The sequence below is a fragment of the Anopheles gambiae genome, chromosome 2, assembly GCF_943734735.2.
Source record: "Anopheles gambiae chromosome 2, idAnoGambNW_F1_1, whole genome shotgun sequence".
NCBI lineage: Eukaryota > Metazoa > Arthropoda > Insecta > Diptera > Culicidae > Anopheles > Anopheles gambiae.
The window spans coordinates 11,650,024-11,674,940 of record NC_064601.1 but is presented as its reverse complement, the minus strand read 5'-3'; the positions used below and the strand labels follow the sequence as shown (position 1 = coordinate 11,674,940).

At 48.5% G+C, this 24,917-nt stretch overlaps 6 protein-coding genes and 1 long non-coding RNA gene across 8 annotated transcripts; 4 read left to right on the top strand and 3 right to left on the bottom strand.

The window, feature by feature from the left end:
- Nucleotides 1-37: 37 nt before the first annotated feature.
- LOC1281230 (arrestin domain-containing protein 3) lies at nt 38-4,771 on the bottom strand. Of its 2 annotated transcripts, XM_061646363.1 has the most exons (4): nt 4,497-4,771; nt 4,223-4,390; nt 1,671-2,669; nt 38-1,587 (listed from the first exon to the last, which is right to left on the bottom strand). In XM_061646363.1, exons 2-4 carry the CDS (start codon nt 4,335-4,337, stop codon nt 1,430-1,432), a joined length of 1,272 nt encoding a protein of 423 aa, XP_061502347.1. In that variant the 5' UTR covers nt 4,338-4,390; nt 4,497-4,771; the 3' UTR covers nt 38-1,429. The 2 variants fall into 2 exon arrangements, with proteins under 2 accessions (XP_061502347.1, XP_061502346.1); XM_061646362.1 differs by having other exon boundaries at nt 38-2,669; nt 4,223-4,759.
- Nucleotides 4,772-5,332: 561 nt separating this feature from the next.
- Nucleotides 5,333-8,551, bottom strand: LOC3290528 (arrestin domain-containing protein 3). The gene is made up of 3 exons (XM_550924.2): nt 7,370-8,551; nt 6,395-7,279; nt 5,333-6,311 (listed from the first exon to the last, which is right to left on the bottom strand). Exons 1-3 carry the CDS (start codon nt 7,485-7,487, stop codon nt 6,154-6,156), a joined length of 1,161 nt encoding a protein of 386 aa, XP_550924.2. The 5' UTR covers nt 7,488-8,551; the 3' UTR covers nt 5,333-6,153.
- A 995-nt stretch (nt 8,552-9,546) lies between these two features.
- LOC133391525 (uncharacterized) lies at nt 9,547-10,468 on the top strand. The gene is made up of 3 exons (XR_009765024.1): nt 9,547-9,633; nt 9,700-9,792; nt 9,910-10,468. It is a non-coding gene; the product is annotated as an uncharacterized LOC133391525 (long non-coding RNA).
- A 525-nt stretch (nt 10,469-10,993) lies between these two features.
- On the bottom strand, nt 10,994-13,068 carry LOC1281231 (arrestin domain-containing protein 3). Its single transcript, XM_321171.5, has 3 exons — nt 12,470-13,068; nt 11,407-12,384; nt 10,994-11,287 (listed from the first exon to the last, which is right to left on the bottom strand). The coding sequence occupies exons 1-3, from the start codon at nt 12,588-12,590 to the stop codon at nt 11,166-11,168; spliced, it is 1,221 nt and encodes a 406-aa protein (XP_321171.5). The 5' UTR covers nt 12,591-13,068; the 3' UTR covers nt 10,994-11,165.
- A 76-nt stretch (nt 13,069-13,144) lies between these two features.
- On the top strand, nt 13,145-16,651 carry LOC1281232 (arrestin domain-containing protein 3). The gene is made up of 4 exons (XM_321172.6): nt 13,145-14,127; nt 14,913-15,056; nt 15,169-15,987; nt 16,068-16,651. The coding sequence occupies exons 1-4, from the start codon at nt 14,013-14,015 to the stop codon at nt 16,247-16,249; spliced, it is 1,260 nt and encodes a 419-aa protein (XP_321172.6). The 5' UTR covers nt 13,145-14,012; the 3' UTR covers nt 16,250-16,651.
- Nucleotides 16,652-19,575: 2,924 nt separating this feature from the next.
- On the top strand, nt 19,576-23,646 carry LOC1281234 (alpha-(1,6)-fucosyltransferase). Its single transcript, XM_321174.6, has 3 exons — nt 19,576-21,752; nt 21,833-21,986; nt 22,068-23,646. Exons 1-3 carry the CDS (start codon nt 20,635-20,637, stop codon nt 22,554-22,556), a joined length of 1,761 nt encoding a protein of 586 aa, XP_321174.5. The 5' UTR covers nt 19,576-20,634; the 3' UTR covers nt 22,557-23,646.
- A 97-nt stretch (nt 23,647-23,743) lies between these two features.
- Nucleotides 23,744-24,733, top strand: LOC1281235 (biogenesis of lysosome-related organelles complex 1 subunit 1). The gene is made up of 4 exons (XM_321175.5): nt 23,744-23,931; nt 24,007-24,079; nt 24,145-24,277; nt 24,350-24,733. Exons 1-4 carry the CDS (start codon nt 23,871-23,873, stop codon nt 24,449-24,451), a joined length of 369 nt encoding a protein of 122 aa, XP_321175.4. The 5' UTR covers nt 23,744-23,870; the 3' UTR covers nt 24,452-24,733.
- The last annotated feature ends 184 nt before the right edge of the window (nt 24,734-24,917 follow it).

Here is a 24,917-nt window from a genome sequence, read left to right as displayed (position 1 = left end):
ATAGAAAATATTGAGAAAATTATGAGAACGAAAGTTGTATAGGTCATTTCATTTTATTACACATCACACAAATCCTTACATAGATTGTTTTTTTTCCTTCGAATGAGTGTGATTTTGATCGAATAATGTTTCGTTTGCAGAAACGTTCATAAATATTGTTTTAAGCTGTGATTGAATTTCAAAGAAGAGAACCCCGTTAAATATTTCAAGAAGCCACTATCAAACGCTGTTGCGCCTTCTTCCAGCACCTGTGCATTTTTTTGGCGCGCTTTTAAAAGATGCCATTTTTTTAACACCACTTTGTCGCATCCTACACTTTCTGGCAATTCATTAAAACATGTTTGGAAGATGTATAATTCTCACGGCGTAGACAGAATCCAACCAGTCTTTCGATTGTGACAGTTTGTTCGGTAAATGCCGAAACATGTGTAGTTACTTCGTACCAGTCCTATGCTTTTCAGTTGAGGTTGTTTGTATGGTTCCTGAGCTTCCCGAGTGCTCACACGCGTAGCTAATATAAAACTTGTAGGCACTGTTGCTGTGAACGGTATCGTATTTCATTGTTTCGCTGTTTAGTAGCTTTATCAGTATTTCATACTGCCCGGCCCTGTCTGGAACTCATTCTCGTTTTGGCAACTGTATTCTAATACGTCTAGGTTTGTTGTGTATATGTCGGCCACGCTTTAATCCCGTTCAACATTACATCTTCTTGGTTTACTGGTTTACTGAAGTAATTGTTGGATACATATAGTTTTTTTTTGCAAAATTACTAAGAACCTTTAGAACTGACTTATAACGATTGTGACGGATGTGTCCTAAGGATACTGGCTTATATGTGATGTAGTTTTCCACAATAACTAGGATTACATTTTGCAAAGTATGTTTATAGAAACCGAAAAGTATGTGCAATAAGTTTGCACTGTTTATAATGTTCTGTTTTTTTGTATATTTCTTACACTACATGTTGCATTATAATGGCCTTTGGCCTTGCGCGGTATAGGCTAATAAAAAGGAAGCAGCAAGCTTAATGTTTACAACAACAGTAGCAATACAATTGCGCTTACACTGTATGGTTAACGATCGACCAAAAGCGAGTGTTTGTGTAAGTAAAGCATAATATGAAAGAGATAGCAGGAAGTGTAAAACGATTGCGTGCGAATGAGAAACGCATGCATATGTTGTGCGCACGTGGAAAATAGTTACAAAAAGTGCATTCCCAGCAGGAAATATCTCTCCCGATCAGTTTATCAATATATTTGTGATCGAAAGTGCTTTATATAAACTCAAAAAGGGAATCCATATTTATATTATAAACATCTGCGTACTCTTAATGAGTACGCAAAAGATGTCAACTATTCGAGGGTGAAAATTGGTGTGTAAAAAGAAACGAGGCACCATACGATGGACCGCACTGGATTGTCCCGGTTTATCAATAATTGGGTGGTGGTGGTGGAGCCGATGGTGTAAACGCGTACGTCGGATACCGGGGCGCGTACTCGATCCCGCCAACGATGCGTGTGAACTCGGAGTCATTTTTGCCCGAAATGGTTGGCGCCTTGTACGAAGTTTCGGCGAACGTTGGTGGAGCTGAAACCAAAGAAAGATACCGTACGGGGTTAACCGTTGGATTCGATTCGATTCGATTCTGCAAAACCCTCTACCACACTTACGTATGTTCGGGTAGGCTTTGTTGTCGCCCACGTTCCATCCGAGCGCACCGCCCGCCCCATTGCTCGGCGGACTGGCCGGACTGACGGGTTGCGTCGGCAGCATGGACGGATCCGTTTCGGTCGCAATGATGTCGCTCGACACCGGCGGATTATCGGTGTAGGGTGGCGGTGCCTGGAACGACTCGAGCGGTACCGTACCGAGCACGATCGGTATGTTACCGTCCAGGTTGGCATGCATGCCGGACGCTTCCGCAACCACTTTGATATCGTAATCGACATCAATGATACCGCAGTTGACCAGATTCGATGGCGGTAGCGGCGGTATCTGCAGAAACTGTTGCCACGTCTGGCTGTTGCCGGCCTCGACCGGCCCCATCGAAATGGTGGTGACCAGCTCCTTCTTGCGCTTCGTTTCGCGCCGCGGCGTGTGCACGTGGAAGGCCAGCAGCTTGCGCAGATTGATCGTGATCTTCTCCACCCCCACGTTGCTCGCATTGTCACACTCGATCGTCACCGGGACGGACTGGCCGGAAACGAATCCGGTCACGGGTACGTGCACGATCAAGCTTAGCGGGCCGGACGCGCAGCAGAAGCAGCAGAACTTTTTCTCCAGCTCCAGCTTGAACGGGTCTTTGACGCGCGGATTCAAGTTCAGATCGACGGGCGAAATCACGGTGAATGCCATCTTGATGTCCTGGTCGAACTTCCACGGCCGATCGAGCGTCACCTTGACGGTGTAGCGCACGAAACCCCATTCACCCTCGAACGACGACGGTAGCGTTGGCGGCAGGGCACAGGTAAACGGGTAGGTGTGCATCCCCGCCGGCAGTTCCCATTCGGCCGCATTCTTGCCACCGAGCAGGTAGTACTGTATCTGGAAGTATTCCTCCTGCCCGGTCAGGTTCGTCGTCGACTCGTACTGCTTGCCGTTCGGATCGGTTTTCGTCTCCGTTTCGCTCCATTTGGTTTCCGCTTCGCCGGCGAACTTTATTACAATGCCTGCAAATCGAACGAAATGGCCACATTAGCATTGAGTGTTTGTTTTGTTTCGCTGGGGAAAAGGAGGAGAACAATTAACTCAGGAGGCTCTGGAGCTAGCAAAGAGTAGCGCGCAAACAATTTCACGGTTGCTGTTAGTCGAATTGCTATGCTATCGTTTTCATACTGTGCCAGTTTCGACAAAGTGCCAGCTCGTAAACAATATGGAACGACATGTGATAAGGAAACGAAATTTTCATCATTTTCAAACGCTACTTCCGCCACCGTGACGACCGTGTAGCCATTCGAATTCAGAAGGTTTGGAATGCAGTTGAAATAGAACCATCATCAGGAAGTGCCAGTAGTGCAGCCGTCAATACATGTTGACGAAACACACGATACGGAAGTGCCCCCAAGGTAAGCATACTTCAGGTAGAATCAGTTAAAAGTTTAATATTAATAACGGAACCGCTCCAATCATTATGCAGTGAAAAATTAAAAGGGTGTTAGTGTAAAAGTAATTTCGTAATATTTTTTGCCTCTTCATTTGCTCCATTTCTTTTTTTGTAAAACGGAACTTCTAATACCTACTCTATGCTTCCTTATTCTGGTTCGGCAAAAGATTCGAAAGTATACCCCACACGCGGCCGAGCATGTGAAACGCGTTAAAATCCGACAGGCAATGGAAGCGGCCCCATACAACCGCATATAAAAATAAACATGCTCACGCTTTTCCGCAGCATCTTTTCACAACCAGTTTGGTGAAGGGGAGGAGGGCCAGAAGAAAAGGGGACCATTTACACACGCGCTCTGTCCACACACATGTACATACTAAGTGGCAGGCGCTAGAGCTGTGCTAGTTCTGTTTCGGGTGCGCCAGATCATTCTACCCAATAGAGGAGGTACGCATACACAAAAAAGAATACACTACTCCAGCATAGCTTGGTACAGTATTTTTGGAAGTCACATGATTAGGTTCAACAAAGGCCAATCGGAACGTTTAAGCAGAAGCGATCGCGCCCCAACCAAACGCACAAAGATCGTACGCATTCCAATGCGCTGAAGTAATTGGGAGGAGTGTGTTTGTGTGATGTATACGGGGGTACTGTTGTGCACTGCACTGCAGGGTTAAGAGCATGATTAAGCAGCCATCGTCACCCAGAGTGTGCATGTGTCTGTGTGTTAATCTTGCCTACTTAGATATCCCATTGCCAACTGTTTGTCACTGAGGAATCGCAATTGAGACATCAGCGTGTGTCGGGCATGGTGATGGATTTGTTACAACCGCCAGCCAACTTTCTGTCCCTTTTTTGGGTTGCCCTCACCCATTGCTGGCGTCACTGCGGTGGTCCTTAATCGCAGCCGACAGCATTTTTTGACAGATGATGTCATCGCAATTTGTAGATGCCCGCGTGCATATTTAGCCGAAAACCGGGGGAGGTTATCATCACTTTGATGGCTTTTCTCGGAGACAACCCGCCCCGTGCGGGCCGACCTATACCACTGCCGAGACACTACCATATGTTGTTATCACTGCCCCGGGGTGTGGAGGAGGGTGTGCATAGCATACTTACCCCGTATTTTTTTCGGCGAATCGAACGTAAACGTAACTCGACCATTCACGGTCTGGCCGGCATAGTACGTGTTGTACGGATTATCCAACTCAATCGTGCAATCCTTCAGCCCCATCCTTCCGCTGTGTTGTTGGTGGGTCGGTGGTGGTCACGTTTTATGCTGCCGTCCTAAGGGAATAGATATTTACCACCTACGCAAAGTTCACATACACACACACACACGGACACACACTAGGTTTGTGGACGTCACTTTAATTTCACACACAAAAATCACCGTATTTGCCACGTTTCCAAGCGGGAATCAAAGCAACCCAGCCCAGCGTCGGTAGGTACACCAAGAGACACGGAAGAATAACTTCAGTGTGACCCGCTCGGTCCGTCGTTTCGGCACCGGGGAGTTCAGAAAAGACCCAGCCAGAAGGCACACACACACGGACACACTGTGTGCACGGAACCCGTTTTCGAATTTGGCGAGTGCTGCCGTCCGTCTGCAATACCAAACAAGCGCGGATGAAACTGTCCGACCGCTCGCCGGTTGCGTGACTTCGTGTATTGACATGGGGGTTTTGCTCTCGCTCTCCGTCTCTCTCGCTTACCGAACGCACGCATGAGAGCGATCAAGAAGAGCGGCGAATGTGCCGGTGTGCGTATGTGTGAGATGATTTTGCTTTGTATGGTTGTGTGAGTAAGAGAATGGTATAGCAACCTGTCCAATGTTGCCAGATAGAGTGGTTTTTAAATTGCTAACCTTGGCAATAATGCATCGATTAGATGAATTTTATTACCTTTAGTACGTTTTTATGTTTGATTTTCTTGGAAAATGATCGTGGTGTTATTGTTCTTGGTTTGTTTCCCAATTGCCAGTCGTGGTTTCTGCCGGTCGTGGTTTGATCCGCGTACCGACCGTTTTCCCCCACATAGGACAGAACCCAACGATCTATGAAAAGAAAATTGGACTTAAAAAAATATGAAAATGATGTCCAATAATTTGGTATTGTTTTTAGTGTTTTAGATAATCTTTTAGTGCAATCTAAAAGATGGAGAAGTTCCTCAGGCATTCGGATGTACGCGGCTTTTCTTTACAAAAAGATCATAATTAAGCAAACACCGTTTCTTCCAGAGCTAGCAGCATGTTGTTCACATAATTATGTATATTTGCAACAAATCTCAATGGCACTTGAGGTAGTTTAGCGGAGGTTATTCGCTTCTGAGTTCGTTTTTTTGTTGTTGTTTTCGACAGCAAAGCGCGCTCGTAAGGTTAGCGCCACAGACACGCTCGCCTTCCCAGCGTTACGGTAGTAGTTTTAAAATTGGGCGAGTAGTAAAAAGACGTACAATAATAGCCACCAGGGAAAAGCGTACAAACAGCATACATACATACATACATACATACATTGGAGCGCGGTGTAGTAGATGTAATTTAATTCTGCCGGGAGAGTTGCAAGCGCTCCTGTGCGCGCCACATTACAATAAGCAATAGTTTGGCTATTTATTAGCGCGCGTTTGATATTAATCTGTTAAAAACCTAAAGCAATCGATCCAAGGCACACGCCGTGGCTCGCACGAGATGTGTGCTGATCGATTTATGTGCGTGCATTTGTGTGTGTTTTTTTGTTTGTATATCATTTCGTAAGCGTTTGCTGAGGCATGCCAAAAGCGGCAAGAGGCAGTGTGGGTGCAAATTCTCCTGTGACATGTGCGTGTTTTTTTTCATTTGATTTAGCTTTTTGCGCCGTTTCGTTTGACTTTGTACTCTCTTTTTCGTTCTGTTTCGATCCTCGATTGAAAAACTTAAAAAAAACCCGTAATTAACACCTAATTGAGTGTGTAAATAGCAAGCAACCTGAATTTAACAACAATCTTCTTTCCCTTTCTTCCCGGCCCACTGCCGCCGGTTGTCGTCTGGTGTCGGTTTGCTCAAACCTCAGTTTTCATGGCGGAAGTTCGCCCCCGTTCCGGTGCACAATGTAGTGGAGTCGCACGTTGTTCGAACCGTTCGGCAGTTGTTCCTCCAGGCCTGCCTGCGAACGGCGGACGGCATGGCCGATCGGAATCCGAGTGCCGATGATGTCCGTGTAGTGCTGGGAACCTGGGATGGAGGGAAGAATCACGATTAGGATGATGATGCCGGCACCAATTTCGAGCACTCGATTTCCTAGTGTCAAAACTTACTGAACGGATCCCACGGTGGTTTCGTCAGTGGCTTCAGCTTCTCCTTCGGCACCGCCTGCTCCAGCGCTATCGTGCCGATCGTGATGGGCATCGCCAGCCGCGGACTAATGTTGGGCCCCGTTACCCGTGCCTCCACCTCCAGCTCGTAGTTGACGCTGAAGAGGGGCGCACCGTCCGTGTAGGTCGGTGGCACGGCCGGGATAAGCAAATTTTGCTGATGCTTCACCACCTCGCCCGAGGTAACGCCGGAACAGCGCGACTCGGCCACGACCAGTGCGTCGGTGCGCGTTTCCACCGCCGGCTGCTGGCTCGAGTAGCACAGCTTCTGCACGAGCTTCACGCGAAACTCGGTCACGGTCGTGCGGCTTCGGTTGACCGCATCTATCTTCATCACAATCGTTTGGCCCGGGATGTAGCCGCAGCGGGCTATCTGGGCCGATATGTATAGTGGTTCGGACGAGCACGGTCCGCAGCAGAACACCTTCGTCAGCTCGCTCTTGGCGGGCAGCAGCAGCACCTCGCCGTGCTCGTTCAGGTTCAGGTGCCGCAGCACGGTGAAGCTGGCCTGCCCGATCGGGTCGACCCGTGCCTTGGTCCGGTGCACCGACACCTTCGCCGTGTACCGGATCCGTGCATGGTAGCCCTCGAACGAGGTCGGCAGGTGGGCAGGAAGCTCGCAGGAGAAATGATACGTATGCGTTCCGATGGCAAGGTCCCGCACCGGTCCGACGGACGAGCCGCACAGGAAGCTGGTGGAGTTGAGCAGCGTCTGTTGGCCGTGGTAGCGGGCCGTCTTGCGGCTGCCGCTTGGCTGATGGCCGGTGGCCGACTCGATCACCTCCGACCATTCGATTTCGGTCAGCCCATCCAGCCGCAGAGAGATTCCTACAAAAAAAAAGAATTAATCCAAATGGAGTTTCAAGCATGCCCAGCAAGGCGAAACGATACCACCCCGTAAAACCACCCAAAACGTACCAATGACACTGAGTATTTCTGTCAAACGGAGCTCCACCTGGCCGGCGAGAGTCTGCCCGGCAAGGTACACGCCGTACGGGTTGTTATCGAACCGTATGTGGCACTCAGGGTCGGGCATTTCTTTTTCTTTTTTACCACACGTGTCACACGGTGCGCTTCATAGCCTCGATGCGTCACACTCGTATGGTCTAAGTAGGCGGGTGGAGCCTTCGCTAGAATCGATTAGCAAACCATTGAATCATCGATGGTGTCTCACCGATCGAATTCCTATCACGACGGCATGAAGATGAGGCTTAAAATTCTTTCACAACTCCAGCGGCACTTGCATCAGCGCTAGATGAGACGTCTCAATGCCCTAGCTGTATCGTTCGTGCTAGAAAAAAACAACAACTAGGAACTGTTCACCGTTTAGCTAAATAAAAAACAACCGCCCTTGCTAGACACTTGCTGAGATATGGGTTTCGGTTTTTTTTTGCAACGGGTGCGCCTTTCCACGCACCCACTATCAAACACCGAACACTCCGGGCTTAAAACACTTGAAACAGGTTGTACGAAACAGAGGCGCTACCGCGGAACCTTCGTCCTTGGGACGCCGCCATCGTGTGCGGTTACGCTTTTCTTTCCAAACACACGCACACTAAACCTCCGTTTGCCAAAAACTATGCGATGCCGATGCCCAAACCCGGGGTGGTGGCTCCGGAAAACCGGGTGGGGTTTTTAGAAATGCGATACCGATGATGTGTGTGTGTATGTATGTCCTGTGTGCTGCGTTTGACGTAAATCGCACAAGGATGTTTTGGATTTTTGGGGCGTCGCGTGCTACGATTGCCTCGGGGTAGTGTTGTGTTCGTGGTCGTGTTTCGTGCATTTGACGCAAACAGCAGCAGCAGCAGCAGCACTGGTGGATGAGATGTTTGTTTGGCTCCCCAAGCGGCATCGCTGAGAGAGAATTGAGCTTTTCCCGTTGTTTCCCCCCCTGACATACCCACGAACGGTGTGTTTGTTTCTACGCGATGCGTTATTCTCTGTTGTTGTTGTTGCTTTTAACACTGTTACCACAAGAGCTTGAAGCAAGAAGCGTTTCACACCATCACCGTCTCACCCAGACTTTGGTGTTGTGATGCGTTTATGTTCTTCTTACCCATACCGCGCACCCCATACATTCTGACTTAGAATTCAAATCAAAGCGAGATGGTCTAACTGAATTTGGAAAAGATGAGTGATGGATATTTCATAACGATTCAGATCACATATTTTAAAACAAAATTAACAGAAACTTGTACTAAAATTTTATGAAAAATTTAAAGGTTTCCGCCATCGGTATAATGATATAAAAATAATTATATTAACAACTTATATACAGTATATTACTTATATTATAATATTATATACTATATGAATAAATGTATATATATATATATATATATATATATATATATATATATATATATATATATATATATATATATATATATATATATATATATATATATATATATATATATATATATATATATATATATATATATATATATATATATATATATATATATATATATATATATATATATATATAACATACAATATATATATACAAACTTACATGTTTTTATTAAAAAAATAAAAACATCTTTTATCCTAAACATCCCAATAACCTTATCTTGAAGAATTGAAAAAGGAACAGGGTAAATTGTCTGTTTTACTTTATAACATTCATATAGGGATCACAAAAAAATTATCAAATAATTACACACGTGCATGAACATGCTTACTAGTTAGGTTATCGTTGTACATAAATGTAATAAAATACATTTTAATCATTATTAAGTATATAATTATCTTTCTGATTATTTAAAAAAAAACACGGATGTTTGTTTTAATTTAAACCGCTTTGAAAATAGCAATATATATGATACAATTAGAACTCGCTAATTGCATTTATATCATATGTGTACAAAAAAAAATAGATTTTGTTTATTAGAAAGAAATTTTGTAACACGACTAATGTCTGTGTATTTTGTCATGTTTGTTATTTTATACAAACTGGATAAAATGACTTTTTCTCATATTTATGTGAACAACTCGAATTTTTTGTATTCAATTGAAAAAGCAGACTTGCAATTGGCGAGGTTTGAATGTATTTGACTTCGTCACATGCCAGCGCGCATATCTGTCAAGTCAGAAACGTAAACAAACACGGACAACCGCCCGTAAAGATTGTGTGCAGAATAATCGTAAAATTTTATGTGAAAACTAGGGAAAAGGTAAGTTTTCTGTGCATATTTCAGTAAATAAACTATCTTTTAATGTTTGAACACATTATTCCACAGGAAAAACATCATTTCATCCCGAAATTTGGCAACATTCGTCCGAGTATGATCGAGCAGCTGTGTGTGTGTGTATGCCGACGAAATACGACGCCGGTAAGATGAAATGTTTTACTTTTTCACTTTTACTTTACTTTTTCACTTTACTTTTTCTTGAAATCACATTGAATTGTAAAAATAATGCAGATTTAATGATATTGATCATTGTTACAGTTTCTACAACAATCACTAAAGCCGGCTGTGATCGTGATCGGCACATTCTCAACTGTACCAACACACCGGTCGTTGTGTATCTTCAAGCAAACCAACGTTGCCATACACCACAAAATAGCATGGAAAGGAAAGTATTATAAAATAATGCCATATTTGAAAGCATTCTAATCTTTCATTGTTATTTTTCCACTGCAAACAGGACATTGGATCACCGCATCGACAAGTGGTTTTTATGTGCAAGTGTTGTTAAGAAGTGTGTTGTACGGTGTATTATGTGTTTTACTTTATTTGTATCGCTTTGCAAGTGGTACAATTAGTGCGTTTAATCGTTGTGCTACTGCTAACGAAAAAACGTCCCGAGCATTAGAAGCGGCAACAATACATGTGCCTGACGCAGAGACAACAACGCCGTCGGCATCAGTTGATACCATCCAAAGTGATGGTTGAAATCGTATATAAACGTGTAAAACCATATATTGGGGCATGTAAGTATTGAATAATAGTTAAATAAAATACATTTTATCGTTGTACTGGACAATGTGCATCGAAATTTTAAAAAAGTGTGTGTGTTTTTGTTTACATCCGAATACAGAACCCACAGCGCTATACTGTGGTTCGTGCACTCGCTAAGTAACGCTTGAGCTTTGAGCTTTCATTGAGCTTACATAGAATGTTACACGCTACCTGCTCACTAAGGACTGCTATCGAGCAGTGTTATGAGCAGGTAGCGAGCAGTAACGCCTCCATACAAAAATCGCGAAACGTAACGCTCCAATGCTATTTGGGTCTTTTGGGTGAAAAATTGAGAGCATTTGCTCTCGCGCTCGCCGCGTTCGGGATCTCTCCTGTTGGAGTTTTGGCCCAATCGGAAACGGGGGGGGGGTGCATGCTAGGTCCTGACAGGTAGTGGCAGTGTTGCCAGTTTCGGGTTTCACATTTAACGCAAAAAAGTAGGCACACCATCCTCGTTACCTCGTTTAGAGAGCAGACTTAGTAGACTTGGCACTAGGGCCAGCATTGCTTAAAAGGGGACTGCTGCACCAATCAATTGTCGAGAGCTGTCTTTCAATCAATCACGGCAGTGTTTACTTATTGCAATACGTTTATTAACGGAAAATAGAAAAAAGACGATACTTATCCTAATTGTGCAACCGCAAAAGAGTACTCATCCCGCGTGCGTTCTGCTGCCTAGTGGATTGGTAAGTGTTTCAAGCATTTCAACGCTGAATCATGCTCCATCCGGGTTCACCGGGTTTTTACTCGCCGAAACGGTACACCATGTACTGTGGTGTGAAATTATTGCTGCCCGTGTTCTCCTCCCCTTCCTCCAGTATGTTGGCCGGCGTGGATCCTACCGCCTCCTCGTACGTCGGTGGTGCTATTTCGGAAACCAAAAATAGATAAACAATCGGATTGCGTTAAATTTCGGTTTGCTAATGGCGGGGGGGCATGGTGGCAGTTGCTGCCAAATGCGCAACCGTGCGCGCCGCTCCTTACGTAGCTGATCGTTGGGTACGCTTCCGGTGACTTGGGTGACGGGCTTGAGCTGATCGTACGGTACTGGCGGTGCCGATGGTTCCTGTGCGGCGGAGACGGGGGCTGGCACGGTTGCCTCCGGTACGGGGTACGCTTCTAGCCGATAGTTCGTCTCCATCCTGGGGATGGCGTGCGCCGCTAACGGCACCGTGCCGAGCGTTATCGGAATGCGAACGCGCGGATTAATGTTCGGCCCGGGTATCTTGCCCTCCACCTCCACCTCATACCCAAGCGTCAGCACCTGGCACTGGTTGCTGGTGGAGGGTAGGGCCGGTATGGCCAGATACTGATCCCAGGTGCCCTGCTCGCCGGCCCCCACCCCCGGACAGCGCACCTCCGCCACCACCTCCGGTTCGAGCTTCACCCGGCTGTACGGTGTCTGGCTGATGTAGCACACGTTCTTCAGCAGCTTGGTGCTGAACTCGCTCACCCGCTTCTTGCTCCGGTTGGTGGCCTCGATGCGCACCGCAATCGTTTGCCCGGGCACGTACCCACCGATCGGTAGCTGGGCCGAGATGTGCAGCGGGTCCGAGGCGCACGGCCCGCAGCAGAACACCTTCTGCAGCTCTAGCTTGCAGGGCATCGCGAGCGTGAGCGCATTCTCGTTAAGATTCACGTGCCGTAGCACGGTAAAGCCGACCTTGTACGTCGGGTCCACCTTCCACGGGCGGTGCAGCACCACCCGCACCGTGTACCGTATGTGCCCGTGCTGGCCCTCGAACGAGGTGGGCAGATTGGGGGGCAGCAGGCAGCCGAATCGGTACGTGTGCGTACCGGGCGCAATATCGAACGGGTTGCCCTCCGGTGACCCCTGCAGGTACGTGACCGTGTTGATGTAGTCTTGCCGGCCGTGGTAGTGCACGGTGCGCCGGGATTTGCCCGTACCGCTGCTCTCCGACCACTTCACCTCGGCGAATCCTTTGATTTGCAGGCTGACACCTGCAAATGCGCGTACACGGCGTGTGTGACTCATGTTGGGTATTTTTTACTTCCAGATAGTAGTACGTAGTACCACCGTCCTTACCTTTTACTTTGAACGCTTCCAGTACGCGCAGCTCCACGTACCCGGACAGGGACTGGCCGGGGAAATAGACCCCGCACGGGTTATTATCGAACCGTATCTGACACTGGGACGCTTCCGGCATGCTGTAGCTGTTGCTGTGGTTTGGGACACAATGTACCACTGGATCCAGTGCACTGCACGATCTGGTATCTGCACCACACTCCTACACGATTCTAATCGCACTGAAACGACCGTTTGCCCGTCTATCGTCCCGCTGGGAAACTCCTATCAGAAACCGAAGGAGCCCTACGGAACACTTTATCTAACTAGCGACTGGTGGCGGGCGACGGCTTCCCTTACACGAGGCCTGTTTTCAATTGTTAATGGGTGTTTCGATAAGATAAGCCCCACATTTCGTCAACATCGATCGAGGTAATGGTTGGCTTGCACGCCTTTCGCCACACGCCATCAGATTGGGCGGGCAGTGTGCATCAGCGCAGGTCGCAGGCCACCACCGCGGACATTGCAATCAGCAATCAGCTTTCGTGTGCAGATTTTCGGAGAGGTGTGTTGACACGCCGTAAGGGGTCGGATGAAGGTTTGCATTGCCAACCGTGCGAGGAACCTTGCTGGGTGACTCATTGTAAAAGGGTTTGATGTGTGCATTGAAAGGATCTTTACAGTTTATCTCAACATCAAATTTTAGCATCGGTATTTAATGCCGAATTGCCGACTATTCGGATTGATAATGATAAGTCTGTGACGCGCGTAACATAATGCATCGAAGATGAAGCTTGGGGCTGAACGATGAGAGCCGATCTGAATTAGGGTGTGCTGTTTTGTTTTGTCTCTATCATCGTTACCCCGGCAATAAAAAAAGAACCACATAAACCGAGTCGGTCGAACTATTGGGGAGAGCGGGTGGGTTGGGGAACGCCATAACATTCCGTGAAGCGGAATTCTTCAAGGCAGTTTTGCTAATCGCGAGAAGAGAGCGTTAGCCCCGAATTGATGTTGCGTGAGTGTGTGTCTGTGTGTGCATGTGTGTGTTCTTTGATGAGGGGAGGGGGGAGACCACAATCCGCAAACGAAAACGCAACTCACCCCTACCTCATCCCTCCCCGTCTAACGGCCCCAGTGATAGCCCCGCGAAGGGAGAAATCAGTTTATGCTTCACCAATACGCCACCGGGCCTCGGCTTCACCAACACAGCACCCGACATCATCGTGTACACAGACAACGCCAACCCGCGGATGGTGGTGATGGTTCGTGAGAAGGTCACTTCGGCTGTATGACATCATGCTCCCACCACCCCTAACCAAAAAAAAAGCGCCACCACTGAAACAAACATACTGAGCAGCTTCAGGGCGCGATCAACGCGCCGAGCCGGTTCAGTTACGAGCGAACATCATAATAGAGAGCAGTGTAGTGGTAGTAGCCAGCTAGCCAGCCAGCCAGCCGTTGTCTAGGGTTTTGTGAGAGTTTCGTGCGTGTTTTTGTGGTTTCGTGTCAGAGGGGGAGGGGAAGGGAGACTGCTCCCTTCAAACCAGAGGCAAGCGGCATCATGAAAGTGCACTGTGACATCCGCTTTACCAACAGCACGCAGGGAGCGTACCTTAGCGGGCAGCAACTGACGGGCCACGTCCAGATCAAGCTGACCGAGGCGAAGAAGTTCAATGGTACGATACGATACGGTGGTGAAGGCGAGGGTCCGTCTCTTTCCAAGGGCGATCCCAGGGTCCGCCTTTCTACTTTTCTACGTCAGATTTCCCTTTCGGTCGATGGTGTGATGAAGTGTGTGTGTGTGTGTGATGTCTCTTCTTCTGTAAAGCTTCTTGTCCACGGCAAAAAAACGCACAACCATACAGAAGCGATGTTATGTTGATATCGCGATCTGTACTCTAGTGATGGGAAAATGAAAACTTCGGAATCGATTCCCGATAGATCGACTCCAAATCTGAATCGGCTCCAGAAGTGGAATCGGAATTCGCTCCGAAAGCAGAATCGGCTAAGAAATCGGAATCGGTTTCGGCATCTCCATAAGAATAGGCATTTTGGTCTAATTGTGCTACGTATTGATAGAGACTCTCTAGAGTATTGAGGAGATTCCCGGACTGATTTCGCTTCTGACTCGCTTCACTTCACTTATTTTCATTCAACAACTGATTCTTCATTCCGGAGCTAATTCCAATTCTAATGTCAATTCTGATTCCGTTTCTGGAGCTAATTGCGATTCCTAGGTCTATTCCGATTCCGGAGCCGATTTCAACGGAGGAATTGGCTCCGGAATTAGCCCCGGAATTGGTTTCGGAGTCGGAATCGGATAGGTTTGATCCCGAGCTCCCACCACTAATCTGTACATTGGCTGAAGGAGACATGATCGATCAGAGTACAGTGCTGCAGTTCGGGGTGCATTTTTTTTTATTTTATTTATTCACTTTCACTCTCTCTCGCTCTCATCTAGAAATCACACTGCGAATAGTCGGCTACAGCAATGTACAGTGGTCAGAGAAGCGGGGCCAGGGCAGGCAACGCCGTACGGTCTACTACACCGCCAAACGGGACCACCTGTCGTCGATGAAGGTGCTCGTTGGTGCGCAACAGAATGGTACGAAAACGGAGCTCTGTTTTTGGTCTCCTTGTTTCGCGACCCCCATAGTTTACATTAAAAAAATAATATTAACAAATCCTTCTCTTTCGTTTCTCCCCATCCCACACAGGCACGCCCACAGAACTGCCGGCCGGGGAGCACATCTACGAGTTTGCGTGCGAGCTGCCGTCCCATCTGCCCACCTCGTTCGAGGGCACGTACGGGCACTGCCGCTACACGGCCCAGGTCGTGTTGGACCGGCCGTGGAAGTTTAACATAACGCACAAGATCGGCTTTACCGTGGTGCAGCCGCGCGATCTGAACCTGCAGGCGCCGTCGATCCGGCTGCCCAGCCGGATGGAAGATGCGCGCGTGTTCTGCTGTGGCTTCTGGCGCACAAAACCACTGTTCGTGAAGGTGACCGTACCGTTCACGGGGTACGTGCCCGGGCAGGCCATACCGCTCACGATCGATCTGCACAACCTGTCGTCGCGCATCATCGAGGGCGTTAACATGAAGCTGCTGCAGGAGATAACGTACCACGCGGAGTACCCGGCGAGCAAGACGCGCCGCGAGACGCACACGATCGTGAAGCACATCGGGGACGGGGTGGCGCCCGAGGCACAGAAGCAGTACGAGCAGCGGCTGGTGGTGCCCACGGTCATACCGACCTGCGGCGATCAGAATCTCATCTCGGTGGCGTACCGGTTGCATATGACGGTGCGGGTGCAGGGCTGCGGTTCGGATCCGGTGCTGGAGATACCGCTCATTATCGGTACGATTCCGCTGATGTTCCAGCAGCAGGCAACGGTTGCCGTACCGCAGGCGACGGCTGTCGGTGTGAGCAGTGGGCAGCAGGCTGGCTTCAGCTTCGGCAACTCATCCGGCAACTCACTACCTTCCGCCAGTGGTTTGGTGCGTGAGCAGACACTTCCACCGGAGTATTTGCGTAAGTCCACGTCCACGGTTGTTGAAGATGTCCAGAAGATGTCTTATCTCTCTCTCTCTCTCTCTCTCTGCTCTCTACAGCTCCACCAACGTACGAGGAAGCGATGAATGCAGCGGCCGTGGTAATCACCGACGATACGGACACCAACGCGATCGGCACCAAACCGTACGTACCGCTGTACCCATCGTACAACTTCAACGACATCCAGTGGCCACCGCTGCCACCGATGCCGGTGCAGCCACCGTTACCGCCAAAGCAGTGACCTCCCACTTGATCGATACATCGTCGGGGCCAACCTTACCCTATATCGTATTACAAAGCTTTACCATGACACGTGGCAAACTCTGATGACAATTTCGGTCGATGAAACTTTTCCAATAATTCCAAACGCTGCTCGGAGGATCATCTGCGATCTTTAAAACCTCATTATCTACAACAGTGAACCCAGAAAGCGATGCTTCCATCTCAGTAGGCGTGACGCATTTTTTGGAGCATTTTGTTTACTTCTACTCTCCCAACATACCGTAGAGATGTATATTTTGAATCTCACTTTACAATGTTTACATAGTTATAAAAGCGCTGCACGGGGCTGCAGCCGTACCAGGGAATTGGTGGGAATGACAAGTGTACTTAAAAGAAGAAAAAAAACCTCTACGTGGCCTAATACTGTTCCAATTAGATCGTACTTTGTCCAGGATCCGAAATCCGGCGGCGCTTGAAGGCTGGGCTGGTACTGGGGTTCGTGCTGTGGGTTAGCATTTACTTGCAGCAGCCTTCCTTAGCGCCATTCTTGCACGGGCAGGTGCAGCGTGACTCGCAGCCACATCCGGCACCGCAGTTCGGGCTGGCGCATTTACAGTCTGTGGTGATGAAAGACAGGCTCCCTCGGTTAGTTAACATCCCAGGTCACAGCACAACTGAAAGATCCGCTATTGGCGATACTACTTACCGGCAACGCAGGTTTTGCACGGCATCTTTTGCAGCTGGTGTTGTTTGGTTTGGTATTGTAACACACCCCGTAAAGTATTGCTTCGAATATTGCACGATGTCGTTGCTCGGCTAGGAACTGCTTAGTGACTTGACTCGAACCGTTGCACCGGGCCTCTTATATTGGTGGTGGTTGTGCAGCTCGCAGCTACTACTGCTACTGCTGCTGCTGCTGCTAGTTTCCGTGTGCAACACACATGCGAGCCTCAGAGTGAGGGCTACATGCCGAACAAAGGGGCTTCTCGTTGCGTGCCCCACTAGCGGTACGCGTCATACTAATGTTGGTGTTGTGTGCAAAGCATCGGCGACGTGCAAAGTGGTGTCTGCTGTTGGCGTCGTTGACCGATGATTATTATTTGTTTGTCTGCTTGATTAGATATATCAGGGGGGAGGTCCGGGGACGGAATTGAAACATGTCTCCCTACACACATACGTTTGTCGCCTGGTAGTGGTGGGGATTGTATTTCTACGCCTACTTACGCGGCAAAAACAATTGTACCCGACTGTGTAGCATAGAGCTGCATGATCAGGGCTTTTCGATTCGACGACCAAAACAACGGAAAAACACGAGATGCCTACGTCACGTGTTTTGGTTTGGTTTCTTTTTCCCGTATTACTATTGCGACGAATTGCATCATAAGCTGTGACGGGGTGGATGGGGGGTGGGTGGGAGAGAGAGAGAGAGAGAGAGAGAGTCAAACAGTTTGAAATGGCATGATGCAGCAAATAAGAAAAAAAAAAAATAGGGCACACACCACCGGTAAAGTGGAAACCGATCTCGTCGATACCGCGCACAAACACATCATATGGTTTGCACACGACACTCTCGCGCCCAGCGCGGTCGGGGTTTTGCGGAAGTGCACGCGACCATGCTTTCAAACGGCGCTCAATTGCTACAATTGAGATCGGTCGGAGCAGGCGCGCCATATAAAAGAATGCACGTGCGAACACCGGTATGCAGTAGCGAGAGAGCAACCACCGGTACGACGAGAAAGTGATTTTGCAAACCGTGTGATTAGTTTGAAGCAAGCGTTGTCACGAGCAACGGGTGAAAGTGTACCACGACTACTACGTGCCCAAGGTCTTTAAGGTCTTCTTTTTTCCTGTACGCTGCGAAGCACCGATAGAAAACTGCACCTAAAGATGCCCTGCAAGTGCTGTGGAAATGGTAAGCATAAGCCTCACTCCTCCTCCCCTATTTCAGTTCAGAGAGCCATGTGCCTAAATTTTCGTTCAACAGATTGCAAATGCACTAGCGGATGTGGCAGTGGCCAGCCCTGTGCGACGGATTGCAAGTGTGCCTGCGCGAGCGGTGGATGCAAGGAAAAGTCCGGCGGTTGCTGCGGCAAGTGAGGTAGCTAGGGAGATGGAGGTGCAAGTATCGATGGGAAGTGCTACGAATCTCGGCTGAAGGCATGTCGGTAACCACAACCACGAGGGACGAATAAATCTGTTATTTATTGCCGATTACGAATGGTTTTTTTGTCTAGTTATTGCTCATTTTAAAAGAAAATTTGCGCAATTCATCTATAGCATACGTTTGAATAAACAACATTAAGAATTTGATGTGCGATAACAGTATTAAAATAACAGATAAATTATCAAAAAAAAACGAAAAAACAACAAATGTGCAGCGCAGCCTTTCGCGTAACGGATTGGCGTAGCGCATAACGCCAGTGGTGCTCAAGTGTTGGCTCCACCGCTGCCTGTTTACCAAATCCAAAACCGCTTGATCCGCCGCTGTAAACGCGCTCGTGGCGGCAGAGTGACCAGAAATTCCGATTTATCTGTACAGGCGGTCCCCGAAATACACGGTACCTTTTACACGCGGATTCGGAGATACGCGGTTTCCTAAATTTGACAGTTATTTGGGCTAATTATACTGAATTGGCATATCAATTGGCAAATCAGAATAATTTATCTTTCGTTCGAGTGTGAAAACCAATTTCAAAAGGTTATTTCACCGACAAACCGACATGACACTTCGAACAAAATGAGCTTCAAAAGTTGTCTCCTTATTTCAAATGAAAATACGTTAAACACTAGCGCCATCTCTATAATGATTCGCTTACTACACTGACACAGAGAAGAAACTGCTAAATCCCCTTTTTGTTTTTCTTCTCAAATTCCAATGCGTATTGTTTTATGTACTTCTCACATCTTTTGCATTGATTTGGAACCTTATAAAATGATTTTCCTGGGTGTTTTGTCCAAAAATTCTCACAAAATCTTGCCTAACACTTCCTCTGCCGTTTGTACTTGGAAAAGTTGTTTACATCGAAGCAGCAGTGAACAGAGCTTACTTTGACAGAAGTGATCGCCTCACATGCAAATGACAGTACTTTCGTGTGGGACACTTTTGTAACGCCAGTGTCACGTCGGTTTGTCGGTGGTTATTTTTTTCATTACGGTGGTTTTTCGGTGTGTCTGGCAGCGCTCATCTCTGCAGGTAGGCGCCCTTAGGGTGCTCATCTGTGAATAGGTAGGTATATATAAAAAAAAATTGTCAACGACCATACCATGTTGAAAACACCGGTTCTCGTCCGACACCAAAAATCGGTAGGAATACAGATAAATCGGTATTTCTGGTCACTATGTTCGCTACGGTACGTCAAACGCTGCCCGTGCATCCGAACCTGGAGAACAATTGTGCGTGTGTGTTGCTAGGAGTTTCGCTGGAGACTTTGCTGAAAGGTTTTGGGGCAGCGCAAGATTGCTTCGTTTACGCACAAACAAACAATTTGCTTGATTGGAAGGGAACAAAGCAAAGCATCATCGATTTTGTTCCTATACAGGCGGTCTGCCCGTCTGCTGTACCGCCGCTGCTGGTTCACCAAAACAACACCAACGAGTGCTGGGCGCCGTGCAAGTGTGGGTGTGCGTGGGAAGTGGGCGGCCAATCTGTATCTACCACCTGCCAGCGAAGATCTGTCCGTGTGCAAAACAAATGGTGTCGGACGGCAATTTATTTGCGTGACAAAAGAGTGCCCCAGCATCAGGATCCGGTCAGGCATCAATGAATTAAAGCGCATCTCCGGCATCCGGTGTCGGTCGGGTTTTTTTGTGGGGGAGAGCAGCTGCCCCAATGTTCATCGTGCCGTGAAACAGGGGGAAGGTAGGGGCACTGTGGAGCAGAGCAGGCGTATGCATAAGTGGTGTGAATATGGTGGGTACGAGATTAGCAGCAGCAGAACCATTTGAAAGTGTCGCTCACCCGCAACGCGTCGATTGTGTGTTTTCTTTGCTTCGAGGCTAATTATGCTGCTCACCCTCAATTCAGTGCGGAAAACAAGTTTGACGGCTAGATTTGGGTTTTCCGACTCGCAGACCTAGTCTGGCACTGGTTCGCGAAAAAGTGGGTTGCATACCACGGTGGTTGGGGCATAGGCGATAGACGAAGAGAGGGAGAAAAAAAAAGAATAGAACAACTAACACCAATGCTCCACGTCACCATCGATTGATTAGAAGTGGATTATCGCTTGCAGCACAGCCGCGCGCTCTCAGGTCGAGCAGAACAAGCCGCAGGCCGAGACAAATCGAGGCAGGCAGTGCAGCAAAGATCAAATGTGCTCGATCGCTAGTAAAACATAGAAACGCGTCGTAACCAGTTCGCAACAGAAACGAGCTACACTCCCCCCCACTCCCAAACACAGCGCAACCATGATCGTCCGGCAACTGATGGGCCTGAATCCGTGGGCCCGCGTGCTCGTCCCGTTCCTGTTCGTGTGGGTGCTGTTTGTGTTGATATTCTACTCGAAGCTGAACACGTCCGCCGCGTCCAGCAGCTCCTCCGACGGCGGGGACGATTCGCTCAAGCGGCTCGAACGTGCCGTCCAGCAGCTGGAACGCTCCAAGCAGGTCGACCAGGAGCTGCGCCTGCTGGTGGACGAATATCTGGCCGATGCCGGCACGTCGGCCGACCGGAAGCAGCACTTTATCGACGAGCTGGGCAGCAAGCTGGAGCAGGACGCGACCGGCAGCGCGGGGTGGTTTGCGGTTGGCCGGCCCCGTAACGGACCGTCGCTCGAGTACGAACGGCTGCGGCGACGCGTCGAAACAAACACCCAGGAGCTGTGGAACTTCCTGCAGTCCGAGGTGACGAAGGTGCAGAAGCAGGCGCTACGATCCGCGCCGGAGCTGGCGAAACCGCTGAATGCATTCCTGTCGCTCGCCGCCGACCACAAACGCTCGCTGCTGACCGATATCGAGCGGATGCGGGCGGCCGACGGGTACGAAGCGTGGCGCCACCGGGAAGCGGCCGACCTGAGCGAGCTGGTGCAGAAGCGGCTGACGCGCCTCCAGAACCCGGAAAACTGCTCAACGGCACGGAAGCTGCTGTGTCGGCTTAACAAGGGCTGCGGGTACGGGTGCCAGCTGCACCACGTCGTGTACTGCTTCATTATGGCGTACGCGACCGAGCGCACGCTGATCCTGAAGTCGAAGGGCTGGCGGTACCACAAGGCGGGCTGGGAGGAGGTGTTTCAGCCCATCTCGGACACGTGCCTGGACTCGAACGGTGCGTCGCACGCGAGCTGGCCGGGTCAGTCGAACACGCAGGTGCTAACGCTGCCGATCATTGATTCGCTGAACCCGCGCCCACCCTATCTGCCGCTGGCGATACCGGCCGATCTGGCACCGCGGCTGATGAAGCTGCACGGCGACCCGATCGTGTGGTGGATCGGCCAGTTTCTCAAGTACCTGCTCAAGCCGACCGGCGAGACGCAACAGATGCTGGAAAATGGCATCGAACGGCTTGGGTTCAAAAAACCAATCGTTGGGTAATTAGAAATGCGCGTGACTGCGTGGTGTTGGGATTGCCATTGATTTCTTTGTTGCGTTTGTTGCTTCCCTTTTGCAGCGTGCACGTACGGCGGACGGATAAAGTAGGCACGGAAGCGGCCTTCCACGGTATCGAGGAGTACATGACGGCGGTCGACGACTACTACGACCAGCTGGAGCTGACAGAAAAGGTCGACAAACGGCGCGTGTTCGTGGCAAGCGACGACCCGAAGGTAAGGACCGGCACTGTTATCGCGTGGAACCAACACGACTAATCACGACTTTCCTTCCTTGCTCGCCTTCCTTCGCTGTAGGTGATTGAGGAAACGAAAACCAAATACCCTCACTACGAGGTTATCGGCGATCCGAACGTGGCCAAGATGGCTGCCGTATCGACGCGGTACACCGATTCGTCGCTGAATGGCATCATACTGGATATACATCTGCTGTCGCTCAGCGATTATCTCGTGTGCACGTTCAGCTCGCAGGTGTGCCGGGTGGCGTACGAAATCATGCAAAGCATGTACCCGGACGCGTCCGGTCGGTTCCGGTCGCTGGACGACATCTACTACTACGGCGGGCAGAACTCGCACAATCGCGAGGTGGTGCTGCCGCACGAGCCGAAAAATCACGACGAGATTCAGATACGGCCGGGCGATCTGGTCGGCGTTGCCGGCAACCACTGGAACGGCTACTCGAAGGGCAAGAACCTGCGCACCAATCAGGTGGGCCTGTTTCCGTCGTTCAAGGTGAACGATAAGATCGAAATCGTGGAGCTACCCAAGTATCCGTACGTGAAGTAGTCCCCTAGACCGGGCGATGGGCGCCGTCTGCTAGTGAGAGAATTGTAACGTATGGATCCTATTTTGCGTTTGTATGATTGAAAGTTCAAACAGTGTGTTTGGCAGGTATGCGAGAGAGAGAGAGTGATACGAGACGAAGCGTATCATACGGGTGCAGCCGTATTGTACGAATGATGCTTTTGTTGTTTGTGTGTGTGAGAGATAGAGAGAGTGTGTGTGATACTGAGACTATTAATTTTGTAGACCAATTGCCAGTTATTTACTCGTACATCCCCATCCTATTTTATTTGCTTTTAGTACGCGATATAAAGTTAGTATGTTAATTGCCAGCCAGGAATGGGCTGGCTGGCATCTGGCATTAAATTCCATTTAAATATGATCTTTCGAGCCATTTTGTAAAACAGTTGCCCGGAAGAAAAGTCACGCAAGAACAAAACCGATCAGACACGTGTGAAACAACAGGAACAAACGTACTTGATATTAATATAACAAGAATTACCATCATCCCCCTTTGCTCATTGTATGCCACCGCGTGTATTGAATACGCTTTCGCAAAGCATCAGGCTGCTGTTAGTAGAATAATGATAATAATAATAATGCACACAGATATTGGAAATTACGGAAGCAGTGTGATGGATGAAAATCGAACAAAATTACAATTGATCGCCGATCGCTATATGCACAGTATATAGGACAAAAAAACAAAGCGAGCTAGACAAAATTTGCGTACAGATAGTTTTTTTTATACAGCTAAGTTTAGGACAGTTGTAGGGGAATCCGTAGCGAATCCATTAAAAAAAAACTAGTAAATTAAAGTGAGTGTGTGCCTGCGAGCGGTGGAACAGGAATCTTGAGCCGATAGTTGAACAGTGGCGGAACTTTTAGTTAACCTTTTTGCTGGGAAGAACCGCCGAAATCGTGAAACCGTTGTTGTCTAAATTGTGTGACAAAAGAGAGAGAAGAAGAAAATCAAGCAAACAGAACGACAACAAGCCAATGCCCTCAACATGAACACCGAATGAAAGTATGATAAGCAATGTCTACTTCGCAGAATAAGAAAATAAGTTTATTTATGATAAAGCAAGGAAAATGAGGGGGATTTTATTTTCAAAATTAGAAAGAAACGGCCGAACCGCGCGCGATCGATGACGTAAAGGTCGGGCGAAACGACAGCTGACGTTTGGATGTACGGGCGAAAACCCCGATTTGTAAACAAACAAATGCTCAGCGTTCTTCTCGTCGTGCTCACGGGAAGGCAAGAGATTTGGTGAGGTTTCTAGTTTTACAAAGCCACAGCTGGACTGGAACGAAACGATGCTGTCGGCAATGATAAAAGATCATCAGGCCAAGCAGGCGGCCAAAAAGGAAGATCAAGGTAGGATTGGTGGGACATACGGTGGCAGGATGTAAACAGTGTTTGGCTTTCATTCCTTTGTTTCTGCCCATCTAGAGCGCCGCCGAAAGGAAGCAATCATGTCTGCGAATGAGCTTACGCAAAACCTAGTCGACCATCTGAACGTTGGGTAAGGGATGCAATGCCACCCGTTCGAGGAAGTTGTTCGACTACACGCACCGTTTTCCTTTTCAGTGTTGCCCAAGCGTACCTTAACCAGAAGCGGCTGGATGCGGAAGCCAAACAGCTGCACGTCGGGGCCACCAACTTTGCCAAACAGACGTCTCAGTGGCTTGCGCTGATTGAAAATTTCAACGGATCGTTAAAGGTATCCGCCCTCTATCCAATGCTCTTTTCGATGTTGTTTCTCATCATACCGAATTGGTTTCCGAATTTGTAGGAAATAGGAGACGTGGAAAACTGGGCAAAAACGATCGAAAACGATATGAATGTCATCACCACTGCATTAGAAATCGCGTACAAAACCAGCCGAGAGAAGTGAAGCTCTCTCCCCTCGTCGAAAACAAAGCATGTATCATCGCTTACAGCAGCTTCTTGGCAGTGTGTGCTATTTTTGTATTGCGTTGTGACGTTATTTTATTGCAAGTGTTAGTAAAAATATGATTTTAAGAAACATTCCGACCTAATATCTGCACTCTACCATCTTTTGAGCACTAGTTCACGTAATTGTTCATGAAGAGAAATATTTGAAACCGATTGCACGAATACGGAATAAAGGAAATTTGGAAACAGATATTCCGGCACAGAAAAGCCGAAACAACCATTTTGAGGTTGTTCTGCTCTATTTTTAGAAAGCTTCTCCAGCGTAGAATATCGTAAAGAAAAACTCCTTACCTCCCGCCGCGACGACCAACGCACGCAACGGTGAGTATTGAACACGGCACTATACCCCCATCCGACATGAACTGTCAAACCCGTTGCTGTCATTTGCGTGCGAACCATACGTC